The sequence below is a fragment of the Myzus persicae genome, unplaced genomic scaffold (genome assembly GCF_001856785.1).
Source record: "Myzus persicae strain clone G006 unplaced genomic scaffold, MPER_G0061.0, whole genome shotgun sequence".
Lineage (NCBI taxonomy): Eukaryota > Metazoa > Arthropoda > Insecta > Hemiptera > Aphididae > Myzus > Myzus persicae.
In genome coordinates this window covers 140630-164382 of record NW_019103985.1, presented here as the reverse complement: position 1 = coordinate 164382, position 23753 = coordinate 140630, and the positions used below count along the sequence as shown (strand labels likewise).

General features: G+C 28.2%; 1 protein-coding gene and 1 long non-coding RNA gene across 2 annotated transcripts; both read right to left on the bottom strand.

Annotated features, from left to right (window-relative positions):
* Positions 1 to 973: 973 nt before the first annotated feature.
* Positions 974 to 23183, bottom strand: LOC111037219 (tryptase-like). Its single transcript, XM_022319626.1, has 6 exons — positions 22811 to 23183; positions 10911 to 11134; positions 9044 to 9337; positions 7873 to 8141; positions 3114 to 3277; positions 974 to 2115 (listed from the first exon to the last, which is right to left on the bottom strand). Exons 1-6 carry the CDS (start codon positions 22847 to 22849, stop codon positions 1903 to 1905), a joined length of 1203 nt encoding a protein of 400 aa, XP_022175318.1. The 5' UTR covers positions 22850 to 23183; the 3' UTR covers positions 974 to 1902.
* On the bottom strand, positions 3347 to 7866 carry LOC111037221. Its single transcript, XR_002604853.1, has 2 exons — positions 7190 to 7866; positions 3347 to 6533 (listed from the first exon to the last, which is right to left on the bottom strand). It is a non-coding gene; the product is annotated as an uncharacterized LOC111037221 (long non-coding RNA).
* Positions 23184 to 23753: the final 570 nt, after the last annotated feature.

The following is a 23753-nucleotide window of genomic DNA, read 5'->3' as shown; positions in this document are numbered from 1 at the left end:
AGTAAACATTTTTATTTTCCATGTGTTAACCTTTAGTACTTGCTGCATTATTGTTTTATACACAAGTGTTTTGACTTTAGGATAGATGAATAGAGTTAGATTTTTTTTATTTTACAAATATTACTGTTTCAAGTAATAGTATAAAAATTAATCCTTGTATAATATATAATATATTAATATATTATTATTATTATTATTATTATCATTATTATTCAATATGTCCATTAAATAATTAATAATTATAAATTATTTTATCAAAAGTACATTTTCTTTAAATGTATATAATGGTATAATAGCTGTTGCATAAACTATATTATTGTTTTATTTCTGTGATACACTGATTGATACTGTAAGTAAAAAATATGTATACAAATTGTAATAGTTCCATTCAAAGCCGTGAATAATATTAAACAACAACAATTAACAATAAAATCAAATTTTTCTACTCGGAAAATGTGGGCAAAAGCTGGCCAACAAAGCAACAAATGAATGTAGAAATGATAAACATTAAAATGTATTGTTTTCTCTAATTCTTTTAACTTGGAAAATGCATGTGGTTTGACCCCTTGTACACATACATATTTCAGTATTATCTTGAGAAAAACAAAATAATACAATTCATATCTATTTGAATTTAAAAATTAAAAAACAGGTATTATATGCCTACTGGTGAATATTTTCATCGAAATTGTCTTTGAGTTTTGAAATGTAGGTGTGGACATTAAGATGACATTTTAATATTTAATACATCCCAGAAAAAGAGTTAATACAATTTAAAAAAAAATAAGATAATCATTTGCATTTGAATAGTTTTGCTATTACTACATTTTGTTATAACAATCATAGTTATATTTTAAATACAAATAAAATAATAATTAAGAGAACATTTTAACAAAATTCAGTTATTCTATTTGCGGCCTAATAACTTTCAACCCAGGCACATTAAAATACAAAACAAATTATAATCATCATATAGTATTTTTTTAAATTATTTATTTCATAGTTTCTCGAATAAACGACAAAATACTGCTGCATAAAATCAAAAAATTAATTGAGTATTTATAACTTCATATTTAGGTTAGCCCTACAACATTATTTTAGCTTATAAATAGTTTGTAGTTTCAAGTTCAAATGACAGGTACCTATTTCATAAAAGTATAATAATACAATACAAATACATTATAAATTTAAATTATGCAATCTTAGGTACTATATATTTTTAACTCAATAGAAATAATATAATAATATAACTGTGGATAATTTATAATTACATTCGTTGAATTAAACTAAAATATTTTCTAAAGATCAGACATTCAGACCTGATCGTTTTTACGTCTACCGAATTAAGTTGTAACGATGACATGTCGATATCATTATATTACGAGCGATGTATAATATATAGATAGGTACAATAGTTACATACAAATTAGATGCAGAGAATGAGGCCTATCAATATCAAAACTGCAGAGCCTTGCGGGGTGGAGTAGTCTTAACTATTAGACGTTTGACTATTTTGAAGGGTAACGTCAAAAATAATTCGAAAATCATATTATGTATTGTAATGCGGTTTTTTTGGCGTTGTATATTTTCACAGATCGGGTACAAGTTGGTACAAACTAAAATTTAAAATAGAATCGCATCGCATATCTCATCATACATAATTTTTGTTCGGTATGGTAATAAGTATATAATTGTAATAATAATAATAATGATAATGATAAATACACTTGACACACCAATACACGCCTAGACGAGTGTACCCCCTAACCGGGCCAACCTTAGCTTCATTCGACTGGTGGCTTGATGACAGAAAGATATAGAATCGAGAGAAGAACGAAAGAGGGTTAATGAGACCGGAGGGTATGTGTGTGTCTATATGAAAGAGAGAGATGCAGAGAAAATTTAATTCGGTGGAACGTAATCAGGATCATAGAAGCTCGTGTCCAAATTTTCCCTAGCCATTTGCTCATCGATCCAGTTTCTGAACAAGGCCACGTCCACGTACACGCCGGGTGTCTCGTCACCGCATCCGATTCCCCACGCCACGATGCCGGCCTGGTGGAACTGTTCGGGTCTATTCTCAAGTGGACACATCAGAGGACTTCCACCGTCACCCTAAAAATAATATACAATAATAATATATTCATAAATAAGAGATTATAGACACAGCATGATAATATTAGTCATTTAGTCAGAAAAATACATTATATAAAAAAAAATAGACTTAGAATTAGAAACATAGGTACTTAATTTGTATTAACAAAATGGTGTTGCAAAGTCAATTTTTGAATGCAACCCATATGTGTCAAGTCTATCTATACCTACGTATTCATCATATTTTATATAGGTATTTATACAATTTTTACAGATTTTATTTATTACCTATAGGAAGGTAAAAAAAAAATTAAAATTGAATCATGAGACTTTTAATTTAAGAGGACGCCACACTCGTTCCTCTATGGGCTGATTTAGAAATTTTTTAATAACATTTTGAGAAAAATTAAAATTGTAAGTCTAAATTGTAAGTTAAAAACCTTTTTTTCTGTAAGTACATGATCTCGTTATTACTCAACAAGTAACATTTAAATATGGGTAGGTATTTTATATTTTTAATAAAACCCAACCAGAATAATATTATATAAAATAATTACATAATACTAACGATTTGTACAATTTAACGTAAGTAATGTTACTATAATAATAGAAAATGTAAGAACTCCATTTTAATTAAATAGTTTGTTTCGTTATAGTAAAAAAATGAATTATACCTAACCAAAGGACGATGATTATAATGCGATTTGCATTGTTTTTCAATATGAAGGAATGAAGGATGTTTTATTAGAAATCTGTTTCATGAATAGTTGACAAGTAGTAAGTATACAGGAAACAGGTAGCCGGTATAGGTGGATTCTTACCTACAATATTTTACTTTGAATTTATAGAAAATTTAAAACATTTTAAAATGTTTTACTCTAAAATATGTTAATTTGTATCGTATTTTTTTGTCTTAGATAGTAAAATACCAAATAAATTATGATTATTAGATATCACTCATAGTTAGTATTACAGACTAATAGCTTATTAGTATTATATGTAAGTTAGAAAACACTTACTTGACAAGTATCTTTGCCAATTTCCCCACCGGCACAGATGAAACTCTCGTGCAATTTGTAATTCATGCCCAACCTGGTCTTTCTTAACAACTCCAAGCACGATTTACGTGGTACGATCGGCAAATCAATTTTTTTCAAAATGACTTGATACACGCCGGATTTACCTATGCGACGAATAGAAAGAAATATATAAACAAAGTTTACTTACGTATACATAATATAATACCTGTGTTAATTAACTATTGGGGAGCTGGACTTTTTGCTAAAGGAGTACACAGGAGCGTATTTAGAAATTTATAATAGAGGGTTCTCGGTTTCTCACAGTTACCTTTTACAAACTATGTATGTAATAAAGTATATAATTAAGGTGAATGTCACTGGCCCATTATCCCCCTTAAATACGCCCCCGGGTATACATTTTTTAAACTAGATTCCTAATATTATTTATCATTTGTCCGTATAAGAATTTCATTGTATTAGTTTTTTTCTTATATTATTTATGTCTTGTCTACATTTCTTAGTAGTAAATACGTACATGTACCATTCTTCCACTGATCCGTTAGACCGCTGTAATTAGATACCTAACCTAATTACAGTGGAGTTCACTATAATAAAGGTTTGGTAAGATTTTACAAGGAAGTCAACGTTTCGATCTAAAGGTATTTAAAATTGTTCGTGGTAAGTTCCAACATAATGATAAAATAGTTTACACAGTTAAGTTCCACAAAACAGATGATATGTTAATTTATTTACATCATGATTCATAACAAGCCTTTTGCTGTTTTGGGCAATATCCATGTAAGCTAAAAGCTGTTAGAATAATTATTGAATTCCTTGAATATGAACACTGAAATGTGGCCAAAATATCAATCATCAAGTTTACTTAACAGTTAACACTAATATTACTATGGTCGAAAAAATTAACAGATTAATAAACCGACTTTTGAGTTTCGAGATTTAATCAATTAAAATTTCTAAGAGGAAATGATCAAGAAAGTACTAATATACCTTGTACGATTTGTAATCTGTCCATAAAACGTTTTTTTTATTGTTTTTGAAGACGATTGGAATATAAAATAATTTTAAATCTGAAATGTATCTTGAGTATATTATTATTACTATTATAGCAGTATACTATTACTAGTAGGTATACAATATTCAGGAAGTGTATGTGAAGTAATGTAATCTCTATTCTATATATTTCTATCACAGAATAGTGAATAATATGGTTATACACTTATACATAGGTATACCTATCTTCTGTCGTTATACGTGTGGTTTTTTTAATAATTATGGATCCATAACATGGAATTTCGGAAAAACGAAAAAATACGTGAATATTATTTTTAACTGGCAATTTTATTATTACGTCAAATTTTTAAGCACGCAGTTGAACCAACAGCAAAATTAACTTTATTTCTTCAAATGGTAACAACTATAATTTTTAATGGTTTCTGGTAGAGCATTGTATCTGACAATTTGATAGTCAAATTTCAATTTTGGTTACCTAGCTTATTAACTACAGTCCTCTTAAGTTTAATAAATTAATACCCACTTTTAATTGAAGTAGTTGGTATAAATTAAATTTACTAGAGCTAAATAATTTGTTTTTTAACTATCTTTTTACACTTAAATCGGCGATCTAATGACACACTCCACAAAAAAATGTATTTGATTTTAGGATAAATACCTTTTTTCTTTACAGTTACTTTTCTCACAATACCATGTACTTGGGTTCTTTTATTCAATTATTATTATAATAATGTTGAAAATGAATTATTAACTCAGATTGAATAATAAACTTAACTATGTACCAATTGATATTGAATATGTATGTAAATATATGGTTTATTTTAAATCACTATACCTTAACATTGGAAATTCAATCAACTAAAAAAAATATTAAGTTAGTGCTTGTATCGTGACATGGGAATTATAGTAATGGAGTCAGAGACGTCAGACCAATAACGATCAGTTCGAGGAGTTCACTTATCCATAAAGGGAAAGTGATAATTTGTCACTAAACACAATATGTTTTATTAAATCTACATCATACCTTATTTTTTCCAAAATGGTTTCACAGAATTCTACTCGTCGCTCGTCATCCTTTACCCTAACTATTGAAAAATGTAAATTTTAAATGGTTGATACATTTTTGGTTTATTAACATAAGTGAAACTTGATAGTTTTATAGGGATAGGCCAAATAATAAATATGAAAAAACATTTTAATCACAAAAAAAGGTTTTTGATTTGAAATTTAAATTCTAGAAAACAAGTATTAGGTCAGACCATGGTCTAACTGGCCTAACCCTTAGTCTTACCTATGTTTATTAATATATGCCAAACATCGTATTGCCGATGCTCGAAGTTTTCTTAAGTTAGGTAACAAAAATCTTTTAATAATCATGATTAAAAATAAAGCATTTGCAGGATTATATTTACATAAACAGTCATTATGACAATATATGATGGTTAAACATTAGTTAAACCTCCAATCAGAGTGAATTAAACATTTCCAATATTATTATAATAATAATCGAACACAATTGTTACCTTAGATAACTAAAAAAGGAATGAAATATTATACTATTGTAAGAAAAGTAACTATGAAGAATAAAAAGTAAAGTAATCAATTAATCAAAATTATAATGATTATAATAATTACAATAGTGATACTTATTTTATGATTGTAGATAAATTAAAAATAATTAACTATGTTTGACAACTATCTTGTAAATTGGGTTATCCCAAAATCGAATACATTTTTTTATGGATTATGTCATTAGATTACTGGTTTACCTAAATGTATAAAAAAATACGAAATTGCATAAACATTTCAAGTAAAGTAAAGCTCTAGTAAATTAAGTGTATACCAATTACTCCAATTAATAATATAAAATTATTAGTACATTTACTAAACTTAAGAGAATCGTAATAATTATATTACTGCCTAATGATGAACCAAAATTGATATTTTTTCTATAAGCATTTTCAGGATAAATGCAATACCAAAATCCATTAAAGAATATAATTATTACTATTTGAAAAATAACTTTTGTTTTGCTGTTGGTGCAACTGCGTGATTACAAATTTTGAAATTACAATAAACAGTTAAAATTACAAATAATCCATATTATCGATCCATAATCATAAAAAAAAAAACGAGAGCACGATGACATAAGATAAACAATAGGTAGGTACACACTGTCTGTTTAACCATATAAGTTATACTATGAATAGTGTATTGTGAAAGAAATATTATTTGTAACCAAATTTATGTCTATTAAATCGTCGTATTGGAACTTAAATATGTTTTTTACCTATTATGTATAATTTAGGAACTTACCTAGATTGGCCAGGCCACCACAGGTGAAAACCCTTATCCCTTATCTGTTACTACATAGGTATACCGATAATTCTATAAATTAAAAAAACAATTTATTGATTCGTTAAAAATACACAAAATACGATAACGATGACGTCACGTATGATCGTAAATAACTGGGAAATGATTTTCGCTCTAGCAAAATTATAAAAACGAAAGGAAACGAAACAATAGTAGAATTACAGAATTTAAGCAACTATTATGATACTCATAAAAAAATGATTTTGCTTGATATGTTTTGAACAAGAACACAACGTTAATTAATAGTCTTAATGCAACATTAAACTTGACACCTCCAATAATTTGTATAAGATTTAAAATTAAAAGTTTTATCAAAACGCTTTCATACGCAAAAAGCAATAAGTATACCAATATATCTGTATGAAATGTCACATATACATTTTTTTCGTTTTCTCAAAATGTTTCAGCTTTAAAATCATTAACAATGAATACGACCCGAGTCCGTCTTTTTTTGTGCTTTTTCGTGTTCAATAAACGCATTATGAACGTGTTATTATAGTGAAACTTTTTAAGTGACATCCTTATACTCGGTTATAAATTACGTTAATTATAAATTCTACGACGATATCCGCCAAAAAATGTCACTTTAGGCCTTAAGGGAATGGCATGTGAGGCAAAATCAATTTTTAAAAGTCCTTATTGCCACAAATCACATAATTTATACTTACATTAAATTATTGCTTACTGTGGTAATTTGAAACCAATCACCTATAACTATCTTTCTAGTAGATGCACAGTACCCAGCACCTCTATTTAAGTTAGTTGCCAACAATTTGGTGAACTCTTAGGGACCCTGAACCTGAAGTGTTATTTTCATACCTGTTTCGAGTTATATAATGATTAAAAAGTATTCTTATGCCGGGTTGCATGAACAATTAATAAACATTTAATGGATGCATTTGCTCCTGAATTCACTGAAGGTAAATAATATCTAACTACACCTACATATATAATAGAGTATTATACAACATTATAGAGTTAATTATAAAATACTAAATAAAAATTCAAAACATCCACAATATTAACTTGAGTGACTGCAAGGTTAAATATCCCATGATTGTTTTTATAGCGAACCACGCATTAAATAAAAAAAAAGTGAGAAGAATAAAAAAATGTAAGATGAATCAATATGTGTTGAAGATGTCGGGAGTTCCGATTTCGCCTCAGAAACGAACGCAGACATTTTTCACAGATATTGCAGTATCTCTACACAAATACACAATTATGCTGAATGACCAAACATATTATTATGGGTAATACATGTAAAAATATTTCATAAATCAGTAAAACCACTACACGGAATGTACATTGGTGATGTTTTATATTAGCTGTGAATAATTACCATGCTTACCAAATACATTTTTGCCCCAACCACTGGCGTAGCATCTTTCCCTAGAGAACACGTAATTCGGGCTGGGCAAACAAAGAGTGCCCACATTATCTCTGAGCAAGAACGGTTGGGTGACAAAGATCAGCGCCACGTCGTTGAAAAGTGCGCCGCCGTAATATTTTTCATGTTTGATTATTTTGTAGACCTGGCCGTCTTGTAACGGTAACAGTTCGTTTTCCGTTTGTGAATCCCATTCACCAGCTCGAATTACTAGATCGTTCGGGTCTTTGCTTTTGTGAAAAAAAATACACATTTAATAACATTCAATAACACCATAACGTTATTTATCATGTAAAAACGAGGTTATGCCCCGCCATGCGCAAAATACTAACTGAAGTTTATAAAATTGGTTATTCAACTTTTAATCATATGCATAAAATGATATGAAGATATGATTATATACGGATGGTAAATATAGATCACTATTTTAAAATTAAAAAAAAAAATTATTATGAAATATTTGTTTTATAAAATTCCGTCACTATGATTTTTAGAAAATAATTTTACTGTTCTATTGGGAAACTAAATTTTTTGATTCTGCAGTTTAAAATCGATAGTGCCTGAGTATGATACGAATGGTTTTAATTTTAGAATCAATAACAGCTATTATAATTGTAATAACTAATACCTCCTACCAAACAGTACTATTTGTATTTTATAGAAAGTTGACTGATGAAAATTGAACATTATTCGACTAGTATAATTATTAATTGTTTATGTAATTAAGTACGTGATAAGTGTTAAAGAAGTGTGATAATGCATTTAAACATTTTACATAATATTATATTATCGAAAGTAATATAATTTATTATAAAATGAATTATTGGAATAATCAGTTTTAAACAAATTTAAATTTAAAAATAATAAAGATAGCCAAAAGATAACCACCTTAAAAAAAATTTTTTTTTGGAATATTTATTAAAGATTTATTTTGTAAAAGTGCTTATTAAAAATAGAAAATATCGACCGCAACTATACCAACTTTAGTTTGTATAAGTTTCGAAGGTACAAATCTGTTTCAAAAATGTATGCATTAATAATAATTAATATATAACGCGTAGTATATTTGCGATTTAGGGTAGAACCTTTTAAATACAATAAATAAGAATTAGAATAAGAATTCAAAATGTACCCATGCACGCAATGGACTGCAGTCAACACGACTTTTGGGTGAATCAATGAACCACCGCACAGGTAAGTTTTGGATTGGTTAGGTTCTAATTTAAGAATTGCCATCATCCAGGGGAACTCGCCGAATTGTGCTTCGTTATTTGAGTTTCCAGTTATTCTGAATCCTACGCCAGCAGAGTTCCAATGACCACAGATCGTACGCTTTTCATCGTAAGATATATTTGAAGTCTCTGACGATTTCATAGGATCGTAGCAGCACACGTCCAAGTAGTTGGGACATGGGCCTTCTTTAAACCTGTAAATTAAATTCAAAGATGGTCATTTATGACTAAAATAACGATAAATGCTCTCCAAGAATACATAAATATATTCTGTTACCTGTTTTTCTCAAAGAACAAGTTATAGTTGGAAGCAGTGTATTTATTTAAAGATTTAGAAGTAAAACCATTAAAGCCTGCTAGAACTACACCTACTTAGAATAATCGGATTTAAATATTATTTTTTAAAAATCGAGTTACTTATATCTTGCTTTTTTTTCTTGGGTGCTTATTCTGAGAATATATTTTTGATATTTAAAAATTATTAATTATGATTTATTAAAATTTTAAAATTTTGAATATTTCCTTCGATTATTTTTATGAATGAAAAGGTTATTAAAACTCGACTTCCACAATAACCTACAGAATAGGTCAATGAATGTTTCTATGCAATAAAAATTCAATCATTCTTTGAAACTTGCAGTCAGGGTTTTAAGTATAAGTTAACTTTAATTAGTTATTCAATAGAACGATTATTGTTAAACAGAATTGAGAATTGTATTAAAATTATAAACTATGGTCTTGGTCTATCACAACTATTATTTTGCACGAGTGCACAATAGGAAGTCGAATACGAGGCGCTGGTGGTGACATTCTTATAAATGATTATTTACTATTCACATGCGTTAAAGTAATTGCCTATCTACTCATTTGGAAAGGTACGCTTGCAATTTCCCCAAGATGATGTCGTACACGTTATTTTTAATATTATACCTATTAAACAATTTAAAGAGAGTATTGTCCAGTGCCCCACGTAAATTTTTTATATTTAACTTTCTTCAACAATAACTAAACATCGAAAATATCGGGCCCAGGATAATATTCTTACGTGCAGTAATTTGTTAATACATCAATTCTCTATAATATTTAAATTTGATAAGCGGGAGAGTCGGTAATGCTTTGCTGCACAGTAGGTATCGAGTGTACCTCGTCATTGAATAGGTCACTGTAAATCAATATCTTAATACAATTAATTTAAAACCCCTCAAAAAAATGAACTTTTATCATTGTAAAATCAACAAGCTCCGCTAATAATCTAAAAACAAAGCAAAATTTACTCTTTGGAACGTACAATTTTACGACTTAATGAGTTAGTAGGACGGAGACAATACATGGCGGGTACGAATTCGATGCCGACTTTTAAGGAGTTTAATATAGGCAATAATATTTATAATATAAAGAGTATTTGCGTACTAGACGTCAGGTTGCTGCGTGCGTTGTAAATATTATGAACATTTCATTTTTATCGAAATAATATTATAATATGTATATTTGTTTGCGTGGACGCCTAACTTCCACACGTTTCAATGCGACTACACATCACGCCTGAGAATGTTTTTATTTTTAACAAATTTAGGTACTCACTGTACTTTTGTTCATCATTACAAAAATCAATACCTTAATCGGATTACAAATGGTACATGACTATTTGCATTCCCTTTAACATCGAATAATTTTGAAATGTGAAATCACACCACGTCACCATAGTTCGAATATTCTAGATATTCTAGTACCTACTCTAAATATAACAATTATAGTGATGAAACATACCTAATATCTATTAATCCTTCACCATCTGTGTTAATCGTCTTATTTCTGCACAAATAGTATGGTACACATATACACCGATCCGATGGCGGTGGTGAGGGTGTTTGGGTTGGAAATACTTCCAAAATTGCATTATCGAGATCTACCTTTGTCACATCCTCTTCTTGACCAGAAACTACAGTCACTGTCACTTGTAACAGCAATATGGCAGACCACAATACAGATAACTAAAAACCAAATAAAAAATAAAATATTATTATTATTTATTTAATATTGGACAACAAAACAAAAAATTGGGTTAATGGTTTGATGCTATTATAGAAAATATGTTTCTCAATATTTTACGAATTCATTAATCATTGCCTATTTATTATTGTAGTACAGTTTTCAAAATTTTATAGTATGGTCCTAAATAATACTTAGATAGGTACTGTTAAAATTTAAATCCAAAATGATAACAATACCCATAACATCTAACAAATAACAAATACCTAATATATATTTTCTAATAAACTTTTCAATAACAATGAAACCGGAGTCTAATGAGGCTTTTCTGGTACTCATGTTATAAGACCCCCTAAAAAAATGTTGTATTCGTGTATGATCTTAAGTCGTTTTGTGGTGGGTACCACCTATCTTAACCTTCCCCTAGCCCTTCCGCAATTTTAAAGTGAATAATCAAACGTTATAAGTAAACAAGACATTTTAAATAAATTTGCTGACATGTAGACTTAAGCTGCAGTGACTAGCATATTTATTATGATATTGATTACTTATATAAATGTTATAACTATTACTTGAAGTGTAAGCAAATAAAAAACTTTAATTTTTTATCATTTATTATAATAGGTATTAAACAAATATGTTACCTATACAGTTAGAGAGACTTGAATATCTTTAATAATATATAGGTTTTAATGTTTACTTAATTTTCAAATGACTTACATACTTCACTACTTCATATAGGTATTGTGGTTATGTAAACATTAAATCATGTTTGTGTTGGTGTTGTGGCAAAGTTCACTGTTCAGTATAAAATACCTAGGTTTCAAACCGCCTCCTGCCCCCTTAACTTTAAGACCTAATAGGTACTACTATTATGCACATTAATGAGGATTTTTATACTCTACATTTCCACATAGATCAGAAGTAATTCTTAGTATCCAAGCCAAAACAAAAAAGAAATAATTTAAACAGAACACAGTCAATTATCTACCTTTAAATAACATAATAACCATATAAGCTAAAAATAAAAAACATTTCTGACAAATTAAAATTAATGATTAATACAGATATATTTTTAAATTATATACAGCAGATAACTGGTACCTTCATTTTGAAAACAATCTGTGATTGGAATTTTTAAAGACAATCAGAGAGTTATTTATTCTTTGTATTTCTTCTAACACATATACATATACACTGGTATATAATCATTTCTGACTCCATATTTCCGTGGTTCTCAAGGCCAAAACAAGTAAAAGCATAATTAAGTTATGATTGTTATTGATTTTATTGATATTAAATTTTTACACGTTCATTGTTATTTTAAATTTATTATGTATAAAATTAAAATATAAATGAAAAATTGCAAAAACATTTTTATAATTTTGACAAACACAAATTACTATAGGTACATAATACATATACATTTTTTTTAAATCCTTCAGTCTCTGCTGACCGATGAATATAAATTGATTTAATGCCAATAATTTAGAGGTGAATTTCTTTAAACATCAATTTTCCATCTCTAGAAAAATAATGAATTTATTATTAATACCTATTTAAATGTTTATACTGTTGATATTTAATTAGAAGTACCTAGGTAAATATAGTAGGTAGGTACTATCTTTTCAAATAATATATTCAAACAGCAAATTATGTTATGACCTTAGAATTAAGAGTTTGAGTAGTTGTTAATAAGTACTACTCACTTTCCAATGAAAACCCGTGCCATTACTTACACTTTTGAATCCAAGTTTTGATTGATACTATGGTACATCATATATGTATAAATCATACTATTACATTAGATCTATCAATCAAATTATTAGAATATTTTAATATGGTAATTTTTTTATGGTAAATAGGTAACCATTCAACCATTGGCTATTATGCTATGTACAAACAGGAAATTTGGTCTGATATTAATCAAATCTAAAAGTTCACTCTCAATTATAGGTATGTAAAAAATTATACATAATAAACCATATTTTTTAGCTTTTTTAAAAGTTCTTTAGTTTTTTTTCTAATCTAACTTGAAGAAACCACCTAATGAAATTAATAATTATAAATAAATGACAACTTTCAATATGGTTGACTATTTGAATGTCATAATCATAAATTTAATAAAATTAACCTATAAACTGTAGTAGAAATCAATAGCTAGTAGGATGTAATTTACATATTTCATAAAAGGTCAATGAGTTATCCAAAAGTGTATTTTTGTTTCATTTTAAATTAGGTATACAAAACTAATGACACAAATGAAATGCAAATATCAACTTAGTAGATGTACAATAGAAGTGAAATAATGTTGAAAACTTTGCTTCAAAAAATTGGCTTAGAACACAGTTACAGGTCTAGAATATATGGACAAGGTGGGTAATTGCCTGGACCAAAGTTATAGTAGGTATCTATCTACCCAATTCAGCCAGCTGCAGTAAAAATGTAATGTTTTGAGCAACAATAAAAACAAATTTACTAGATGTATTTATTTATCATGAGATTTGCTTTTTTATTACATTGTCTTATATTTGTTAATTTTATGTTATAGAATCTAAAATCATTAGTTGGATTAATTCCAATTTCCTTTTAAACAAGTTACTGAGTGAATTCTTAAAAATATGTTATTTTACGGGAAATAGTGAATTCTAATATGACAGTGCATTTGGTGCAATTGAATTTTTTTTAAATATTTTTTGACCGATGTCATAGCTGGACATATATATTAATGGTTAGGTACATACCTATTACGTAAGTATATACTTACACTATTCACAATTCATATAACTATATAAGTAGACAGTAATATAATGTATATTGACATATTGTATAGATGTTATGGAGGTGGAAATGAAATCGATACGACCCATGTCAGTTTTTATCAAGGCCCTCATAAAATATATTATTATGTTTTATGTTCGAAAAACATACTGAACTGATATTATACTGGTGATAGTGGTATACAAGATTATTGTTGGTTGTTTGAATTTCGCCTCCAAAGACGATATAATATTTCAGTAGATTGTCTTTCCATTGGAAATAAAAATTCAATTTATGAATAAATATAATACAGGTTTTTTATCAGCAGGCTTGGCCAATTGCTACGCAGTCAAAAACATTACAAATTTGTAACATAATTTAAATTTTACATGCTTTCACAATTTCACATATAATTTGTCGTTTTTAAATGTACAAACAATAAACCATACTTATTAACTCTGAGAGAAGTAATTTTAGATATATCCCTTTTTCATCATATTTTGATGCAAAACTATAGTTACCAATTTCGGTATTTTGGTACAAAATTAATTGTTAACTGTCGTATAATATGGTTGGACGTCTGGAAATTAGTTAGTGATTTATCACGATATCACAAAAACATTCAAAAACACAGTTTTTATAATTATTTGATGTGTTAAATTTATTATATATAATTTATAAAAATAATTTAAGCTGCCTACAACCTATAACCTACTGGCTAAAAAAATATATTCCTTATTTATATAAATTTAAAAAGATAATAAAAACTGTCAATACATTTTTAATTCATATATATATAAATATATAATTTTTTTTTATATTTAGTATTCCTATCGTAATTTTTAAAAAATAATTTAGTTTCATACATACCACATTTTTAATTTATTTTATTTTCCTTTTTAAATCATAATTGAAGTTGGGGCCAGATAGGCCAGTCGAGAATTCGAGAATATCTCGAAGGATCGCTAACATTTTACGCTGGTAGGAGAAAATGGCCAAATCACGATTTTTATGACAGCTATGACAATAGTACAGTCAAAAAACGTGATAAGGTAATTATTTATTAATATTAAAATTTGCCCAATATGGGCCGGTAGAAATAATAATAAATTATTATATTATTTCTTGAAGGGCCGAGACTACCCAATTTAAGAACATTATGTGTGTTTGAAGGTTGGATTTCTCATGATGTTGAAATTCTTCTGTGGTATATAGTATTTTCGAATTATAATATTTTACATAACCATAACTAACATTAAAATTACAATATCATAAAAACCAGACTCACCAACACAAGTTTTCTTAACTTTAAATTTGATTATAGATTAAATTACTTCAACATTAAAGCTAATAATACAACATTTGTTGTGCTGAACTCAAAGTTCTATTTATCTATTTTACGCATTGATACGACAGATAAAACAAATAGTGCACAGCGTACTAACATCATCTTAACAATAAAATAATGTAGACCAAATATAATTTATGAATTGAGTACCTAATGCACCGTCACCAAAGTTATTTTTAATTATAGACATAAGAATAATACCTACCTTATGAAAATATAACTGAATAACATATATTATTATATAAATATAATTTTTGTTCAAAAAAATGTTTTTTGTTTTCCTGGTTTTAATAGTTTTTGAGTATAATATTTCATAAAAAAAACGTGAGCTTACATAATATTTTCTAAAAATAATATTATATTCTATGTTCTATAGCTTGCCAACATGTTATTTTTCAGAACCTAAAAATTGTAGTTAACTTATATATATTTTCCAGAAAGTCAGTTCTAAAAGTTTCAACAATGGTGTACCTATAAATTAAATCATCAATATTAATTTACTTTTATCGACGCACACGCACTCCTGACATGTAATAAAATATAAATTATACTCAATTTAACACCAAATTCATAATATTATGATCATTTTTTATACTTCTGTATTTAACTCGACAAACAAAACCAACAATCGTATTTCAGTGTGCCAATAAAAACTATTACATGAATAACATATTTTTGTTGGTCTACTATGAAAAAATAAAAACCATATCATACAATAACTATTATAAATATTTCATATTTGTAGCAAAATAAATGTATGAGTGTAAAATACTAGAATAGTAAGTAGGTATCTATACTAAAATAAATTATACAAATTATAAACTCATAACATGTAATAGTTAATAAGTATATGACATAGATAATAGTAATAGGTACATAAAGAAACCGATAATGACGTTAATTATGAAAAAACAACCATAATGTTATATTAAATGTGAATATCATAAAAATATAGTTATCTGTTATATTGATAGTCGAGTAGTAAGCAGTAGTGTAGATTAGAGCCTACATGTCCTATATTATGAATTCACGTTGGTCGATTTAAATTTTTCAATAAACATTGCAATCATATTATATTATTATATAACTATATAAGTGTACCTACTACATATTATATTTTATATCATATTACATTATTGTTATGTATTAGCGTTTGAGTCAATAACCTAATCTAACCATAGAAGAGTGACAATAGTTTCATGAGATGTAGGTATAATTGTATAAATAAAGGTAATAGCTTAAAATAAATCTAAATATTTAAAAATTATCATTACCTACTATACTAAAATGTATAAAGTAAAGCTTTCAAGTCTCCACTAATAATGTTCTTGAATTACATCAAAATAAATGACGTCGTTATTCTTTATTTAATAAGCAATTTTGTCCACATTTGAACTTAAAAACTAAAATGTCTATAAAAAAAAATTTTGGATGTATATTTTTTAGAATGTTATGGATCAGTGTTATCTGTGTGATCAGTGCTACTTATATAAGGAACCTTGTATCAAATTAAAAAGTCGGACCTAGCCGTAAAATTGTACATTTTTAAATTCAAAATAATTTACAAGTTTTCGTGGCTTGGACGAATTTTGTCATCGTTTGAAATTTAAATGCTTGAAAAAATATCTTGCTTGTGTATTTTTAGTAATTTTAAATGGCTACAATATAAGCTTATAATGTATAAGCTATAATACATTTTCAAGCATTTTGATGGATGCAAAATAGTTTCATCGACTATAGTAGAAAAAAAAATAAAAAATAAAATGTCAAATATCTATAAATAGCTCAAAAAGAGTCAAAATATTTTCCGAAAATTATACCATGTACATAAAATGATAATTTTCAATTTTGGTAAAAATTACAAGTATCTTTACCTATTTGTTTTTGGGTAGTAAGTACTAAAAAACACATCGATTTTGTCAAAAACTGGTTTTGCGTAAAAATTCTCGTTGTTTCATAATTGTTTTTTGTTTTTCCCGGCGCTTTGAAAATTACATATCAGTACCATAAAAAAAATACACATATATCCAGTTACTCAATCCTCTAGTCTAACCACTTTGATGGACCACGGACACACACTTGACAGAAATAACAATCACAATTCATAATTTCCCGCAATTAAACAACCCCACATTCAGCCTTTTAGTCCATCACCAATTAGTTGCTTACTGTTCTCCCTGTACTAATTATGTTCGTATATTCAGAGAAGTGTTGAATGGTGCTCGTGCACCCACCCCCTTTCATCATAATTATAGTCTTTTATTACTGAGAGTAGAAGTATGTATTAACGACCCAGACGTTCATCTATTATAACTTTTATAAAATGTAATTAGTTTAATTTTGTTTTCTAACACATGGTTTATAGAAATAAACGATAAAATTATTTTGAAAAGTAATTTTTTTTCTTCCCACCACCCGATTGATACGCTTAATCAACTAGATTAACTTTATACTACTAGACAAAATGTCGAAGTTAAAAATCAAAGCATTTTGCTAATATAAAAAAGTTTACAAGCACAAAAAAAACATTGTAAAATCAATACAATTAATTCCGGACAAAATCTAAGATAAAAATGTAGGTCAAGTTTCTAGATTATTATTAATGATCAATACTGCACGAATTAATGTTTATCTAATAATTAATTATTACTAAATGTATACTAACACTATGTACATTTGAACTACAATCTATATTCTAATACTATAAGAAACAATCAATAAGTTAAAAGAAGCAGTGGCGTATTTAGAAATGTCTAATGGGGTGGGGGAATTATTAAACAGGGTAGTTAAACTAGAGAATTTAGGATTTGAGACTGCAGGTTATATGTGCATTTTTGAAATGGTGCTGATGTGTCTCTTAATTTAATGCTACTAATATGCGTTTATTATTTAATAAGAGTTTCTGACGTCTGTTAATTTATGAAAATATATGAACGCCGTTAGAGGAGAATTAATAGTAATGTAGTAGAATTTTGTTGAAGTTTAACTAGGAAAAGTATTTTTCAAACAAATAATAACCAGATATAGAATTTTCAATAATTATTCAAATTAGCATTTACTTGATAGAATACAATTTTCAAAATATTTTGTCTCTTTTGGTGGTGTTTATAAATATTTGAAATTCCTACATTTTTAGCTTTTTTTTACTTATATAATATGATAATATTATTGGTTGAGAGAAAAATTTATGAAAATGTGATAAAAGGTTCTTCACAAGTTCTTCTTACAACAAGTAAAAAATATCAAAAATATATATTCACAATGTGTGCATTTAAATTTCAAATTCTTACCAAATCCATAAAAGTCACGAAAACCTTAAAAATATATTTGTAGTTAAAAATGTATTCATTTTTACACTAATATTCAGACATTTATACCTTGGTTCTTGAACTAATTAATATCAAATTTAATACATCCATCACAGTGACCTACTCATTACTCAATGACAACGAAAAAGTACACTGGACACCTATTGTACAGAAGAGCGAATTCCACGGTTTTTTGATTTTGGACATTGTGAGTCCATCGTTCATTATGTCATTGGTTTCAATTTCAATAATTATGTATGATATATTATGTAGAAATAGTAAAGTATAATAACTTGAGTTGACCTGTATACGTTATAATATAGGTTTTATTTTTATTTCACATTGTATTTTTATTTTTGTTGTTAATTTTCAATGAAGAGGTACATTATTATTATCGCAGTGGAACGTCGGTCAAGAATAGGAAAACCCAAGTAACAAAGTTCAAGTTATAATATTATATATACCATTATACCTATATAATTGATCTCGAATTAATATTATAATTTACAGATATTTTCATATTCATTTTGCCAATGTAAACTTATTTTAAGTTTAATATTTAAATTTTAGATTTTTTTACGTTTTTAATAATGGAACATATTATTGGTATTTAACCGGAAATAAGGATGAATCAGTCAGGTGAAAAGTAATCTAACTGAGTACTAGAATTAGACACTTGCGACACGGTCAACTATCTATTAAAATTAAAAATTGTATGAGTTTATAACCTAACCAATTATCAAATGTTCGTGATTTTGACGAATTTTGACAACATTTTAACTTCAAACGCGTATAAAAAGTTGAACATTAGCATTTTCAATATTTTAAAATTTCAATAAGAACAACTTATGAGTAACTTTGTAATGCATTTTCAAGATTTTCGACCTACCCAAAAACAACAAAAAAATTCAACAATTTTAATAATCTATAAATTGCATATAATTAGCATATGTATTTTGAAAATTTTATTGTGTATGAAAACGAAAGTTTATTTAAGTATTAGTAGAATATTTCAAGTTTTTTTTCAATTAATACCTTTTGAATTATAAGAGGTAGTACAAATCGTTATACCTATACATTAATTAAACATCGAATATCGTCATAATTTGAACTTCAGAGTTTCACTCATAAAAAGTTCCTATTTGTGATATTAAGCCTATTATTTTTATTAATTTCCAGAAAAAAACTTATAAGGAAACTTGTATTACCTTTTCAAACCTTAAGTGTAAATATTTAAAACGTTATGAATTTTCAACTATGAAATAATTTTCAAATTTATGTGATTTTGAAGAATTTGTTGGTTATAAAAAAATATCAAAATGTACCTGTTTTTGATATATTTTTAATTACGATAAGAAAAACTTATGAGGAACCATGTGTTTAATTTTCATTCCGTAGCTATAAAAATTGAAAATGTAATATACATTTGTAATTAAATAACAAAATAGTTTCCAAGTTGTCTCGGTTTTGTGAAGATTTGAACGTCAAGTACTTATTATATACAAAGAAAAACCATTAAAGCTCAACATTGGAGCATTTTAACTGATCATAAAAGCTAAAGCTTACGTCAGACAAACACAAACATCTAATCCAACAAACTAATTGCTCCGCTCAGAATCTAATACATATTTAGTTTAATTATTATAAGGTCAAACCTATTTGATGATTAAGGTATACAAATTATCGTATTTAAACGTACTATAGGTATCAACTAATAACTATCAAATATTTATAATATTTTATTGTATGAAATTTAAAAACTCATTATAAATAAATACAAACTACCTTTACTTAAAAGTAAATGTTTTTATTTCTCTAGAGTTTATTATATATAATGCATGTGTTAATGTAAACAGTGAAAGACGAGTATAGGGTTCACGTAATATACTTACAACACGTTTAGGTAAAATAAACATTAATGTATTTTTAATTTTAGTTGATTCCATAATTAAACAGAAAACACAAGAGATAGTTGAGTTCAAAACACTTCATTAATTATACCTACTTAATTAATTTACCATAATACTATACCATTGTTTCAATATTGTGTATGTAAATTGTAGATCATATTCAGTATTTAATTAATTTTTTCTTATGTTTATGATATTATGTACTTAATTTTTTTACATACCATTGTATAAATTTATTATTTTCCTGTACAAACATGTATTTAAAATAATAATCGTTATTATGAGGTTTTTTTTCTTTGCCTGGCACACACGCCACATGCGAATAGTAGAAAATAATTTCGCAATAGCCAATAAGTAAAGTCATTCAGACCGGTAACTATAGACAACTATAGATAGTAACACTGCTAACACGTCATAGCAGACAGCAGTTGCTATTGTCAGTGTTCTTACGATTTTATAATTTTGGTAACTTAATCTAAAAATGTTTGTATAATTTAAAGCCTTTTGTAAGATATAATTGTATATATTTATGATATTTTATTATTTAATTTTAATCATTATACATTTTAAGACAGGAGCTACTAACCAACAACAAAAATAAAAATAATGTTAAAAAATCGTATGATTTATATATATTATTGTTTATAATAATAATATATTATATTAAATTACGATATGGAATATAGACACTTCAACATTTGAAATTTTACTTGTACAATGTACATAGTATCTAGATATTATTTACCCTATTATAAGTATCTATGTACGAAACCCAAATAATCACTTTACCTCATAGCCTTAGCCTTAGTCTTAGCCTTTATTACCTCATAATTTATAATGTGTCTATTGTTTATATTTATCGAATTATAATATTATATGTCTTAAGATAGGTATGAGTATAGTATAAGCCACAAGTATAGCATATAGATCTTCTAGAAATTTGATTTCATTGATATTCTTGATAATACGTTCAAGTCGTTTAATTATATGTTATTTTCAATGGAAATATTATGTGAGGAGAATGAGTGGGTTAGAAGTACAGTGCATCTTATGTGTTTTTTTAACAATAGAAAATGCACTTATTTTTTAGATTTCAACGCGTGCTTATTGAATATTACAATATTGCTGTAGATGGTTACATGTCTTTAATAATTAGGTATTTACCTAAATATTAATATTGTTGATATAACGAAATTAAAACGGAGATTTGTTATTAACCATATAAACATCATTATAATATTACGATTTATCTAGGACTTTCTCGCACGTAAATTATAATAGTATGTCTAGTTTATATTGTTTCGTGCATTTCGGCCGGTCTTAAGACTACATGTTACGAATTTAGTAACTTCTATAGTTAGCCAATTTAGTGAAAAACAGTTGAAGGTACCTATTTTTTTTCCAATATTTTCTAAAGCTACCTACTGCCAAATTTTTTTAGAAAAGTTTGAGAATTTTTCGGGCACAAAAACTAATGCTAATCGTCGGATAATATGCACATTTTTGTGAAACAATTTGGAAGTACGACGAATATGGTGATCAATTTTCGAAATGTCATTTATTGCGGTCAACAACTCTTAAATCGTTTGACACAATGCAATTATGCAAATACGTCAACTAATATGCTACCTGCGCTGTTATGATCCATGCTGGCGATAACGCATCAAACCTTATAATGCTGAATATTTACACTCAATAGAATGCTAATTGCTTATCAAGTTTTAGTTTCTTAATCAGCATGATAAGCTCTATAATCAATATACTACATTTATAATATACTATATATACCTAATGGCTAATAGTATACACACACATATATATGAGTATTCAGTAATTTGTCTGAATTATAATACTTCTCGTTTTTATATATTTATTTAAGCATAACTATCAACATAATGTAAATACAGATTACAAGAGATACGAGTGAACTAGACTACTTAATATCATTAGACACAGCCGTATAGACTATAGACTATAGATATATAAATATGTATATCTGCCTACGAATTTACTATTTTTTTCCGACCTCGAGTGCATAGACAGCGTGTCTCATTCACCTCGAGTTTTTCATTATTCAAATCGATTACCCACATAAACCGTACCAGACTTTGGTGATGGACACCAGTATTTCTCAGCTATAAGGTACAGGACAATCATAGAGCCACCCATCCGCAACAACCGGTTGCCCGCTGCAGTGAAAACTGCAACAACCGGTTGCACTGAAAACTGCAACAGCCGCCGACTATATAAAATAGGTGGTATACTCGTGATTTATAAATATGTATATATTCACAGATGATCTATATTCACTGACAATAACTGTCCCCTACGGGCTACGACTACATCACTCACCGGCGGCGCCGAAAGTCTCTTGAGGGTCGGGCCCGACATGTCAACCGGAACGGCTTCGATCCTATTCGGAAGTGTTCGGCGCGCCTGCCACACGGAGTATTCGCCGAGAAACAGCCAACAGCGCGACGACGCGAACGAGACGAACGGACGGACGAACAGTTGTAATGATATTGTATTATTATATCGTGTGCAAAAAATGTCGTCTGGACTGAGCCGGACCGCCGGGAAATTTGAAAACGATTTTTTTCGATTTCGACGGTCGTCGACGGAAAACACCGACTGCAGTTGCGGCGGCTCGTTCCAGGGGGATGGAGAGGGGCGCGATGTCGTCCTACGCAAACGCACGGTGAAACGGGTGTGATGGGCGCGAACGCGTACGAGAGTACAGAAAACGCGAAAACCGCGGAAAACCGGTGGTGGAGGTCCGGTCTTCGCGGCGCGTTTCGGGGGAGACGTGCGCGCGCCGATCGTCATCCCCCCACCCACACACATAGCGCTCGATGACGACTCGCCAACCGCACCTATAGCCGGCAGACCGGTGACCGGCGACCGCGGAATGTATAATTATTAATAAATGTTATTTTATAGTATTATATTATTATGCACGTATAACAGGATTTCTAAAGGTCATCCGAACACATTATTATTATTATTATTATTATTGATAATACCAAGACATACAAGCTATAATAACATGATGTAGGTAGGTATGTTGTACAAGTCTTGTGCGTCGTGACGTAGGTACCCATCAGCGGCGATTCTGCGTGTGGAATCGGAAAATATAATATTATTCCATAATTCATTATTATAATATTAATATGTTCATAACGAGCAAAGATACAAATGATTATTACTATAAATCATTATCGTGAAACCGGTCCCGGAGCCGCCGACGGAGACCTTGCCGAGAGTGCGAGAGGTGCGCACTGCACGTCACCTCGGG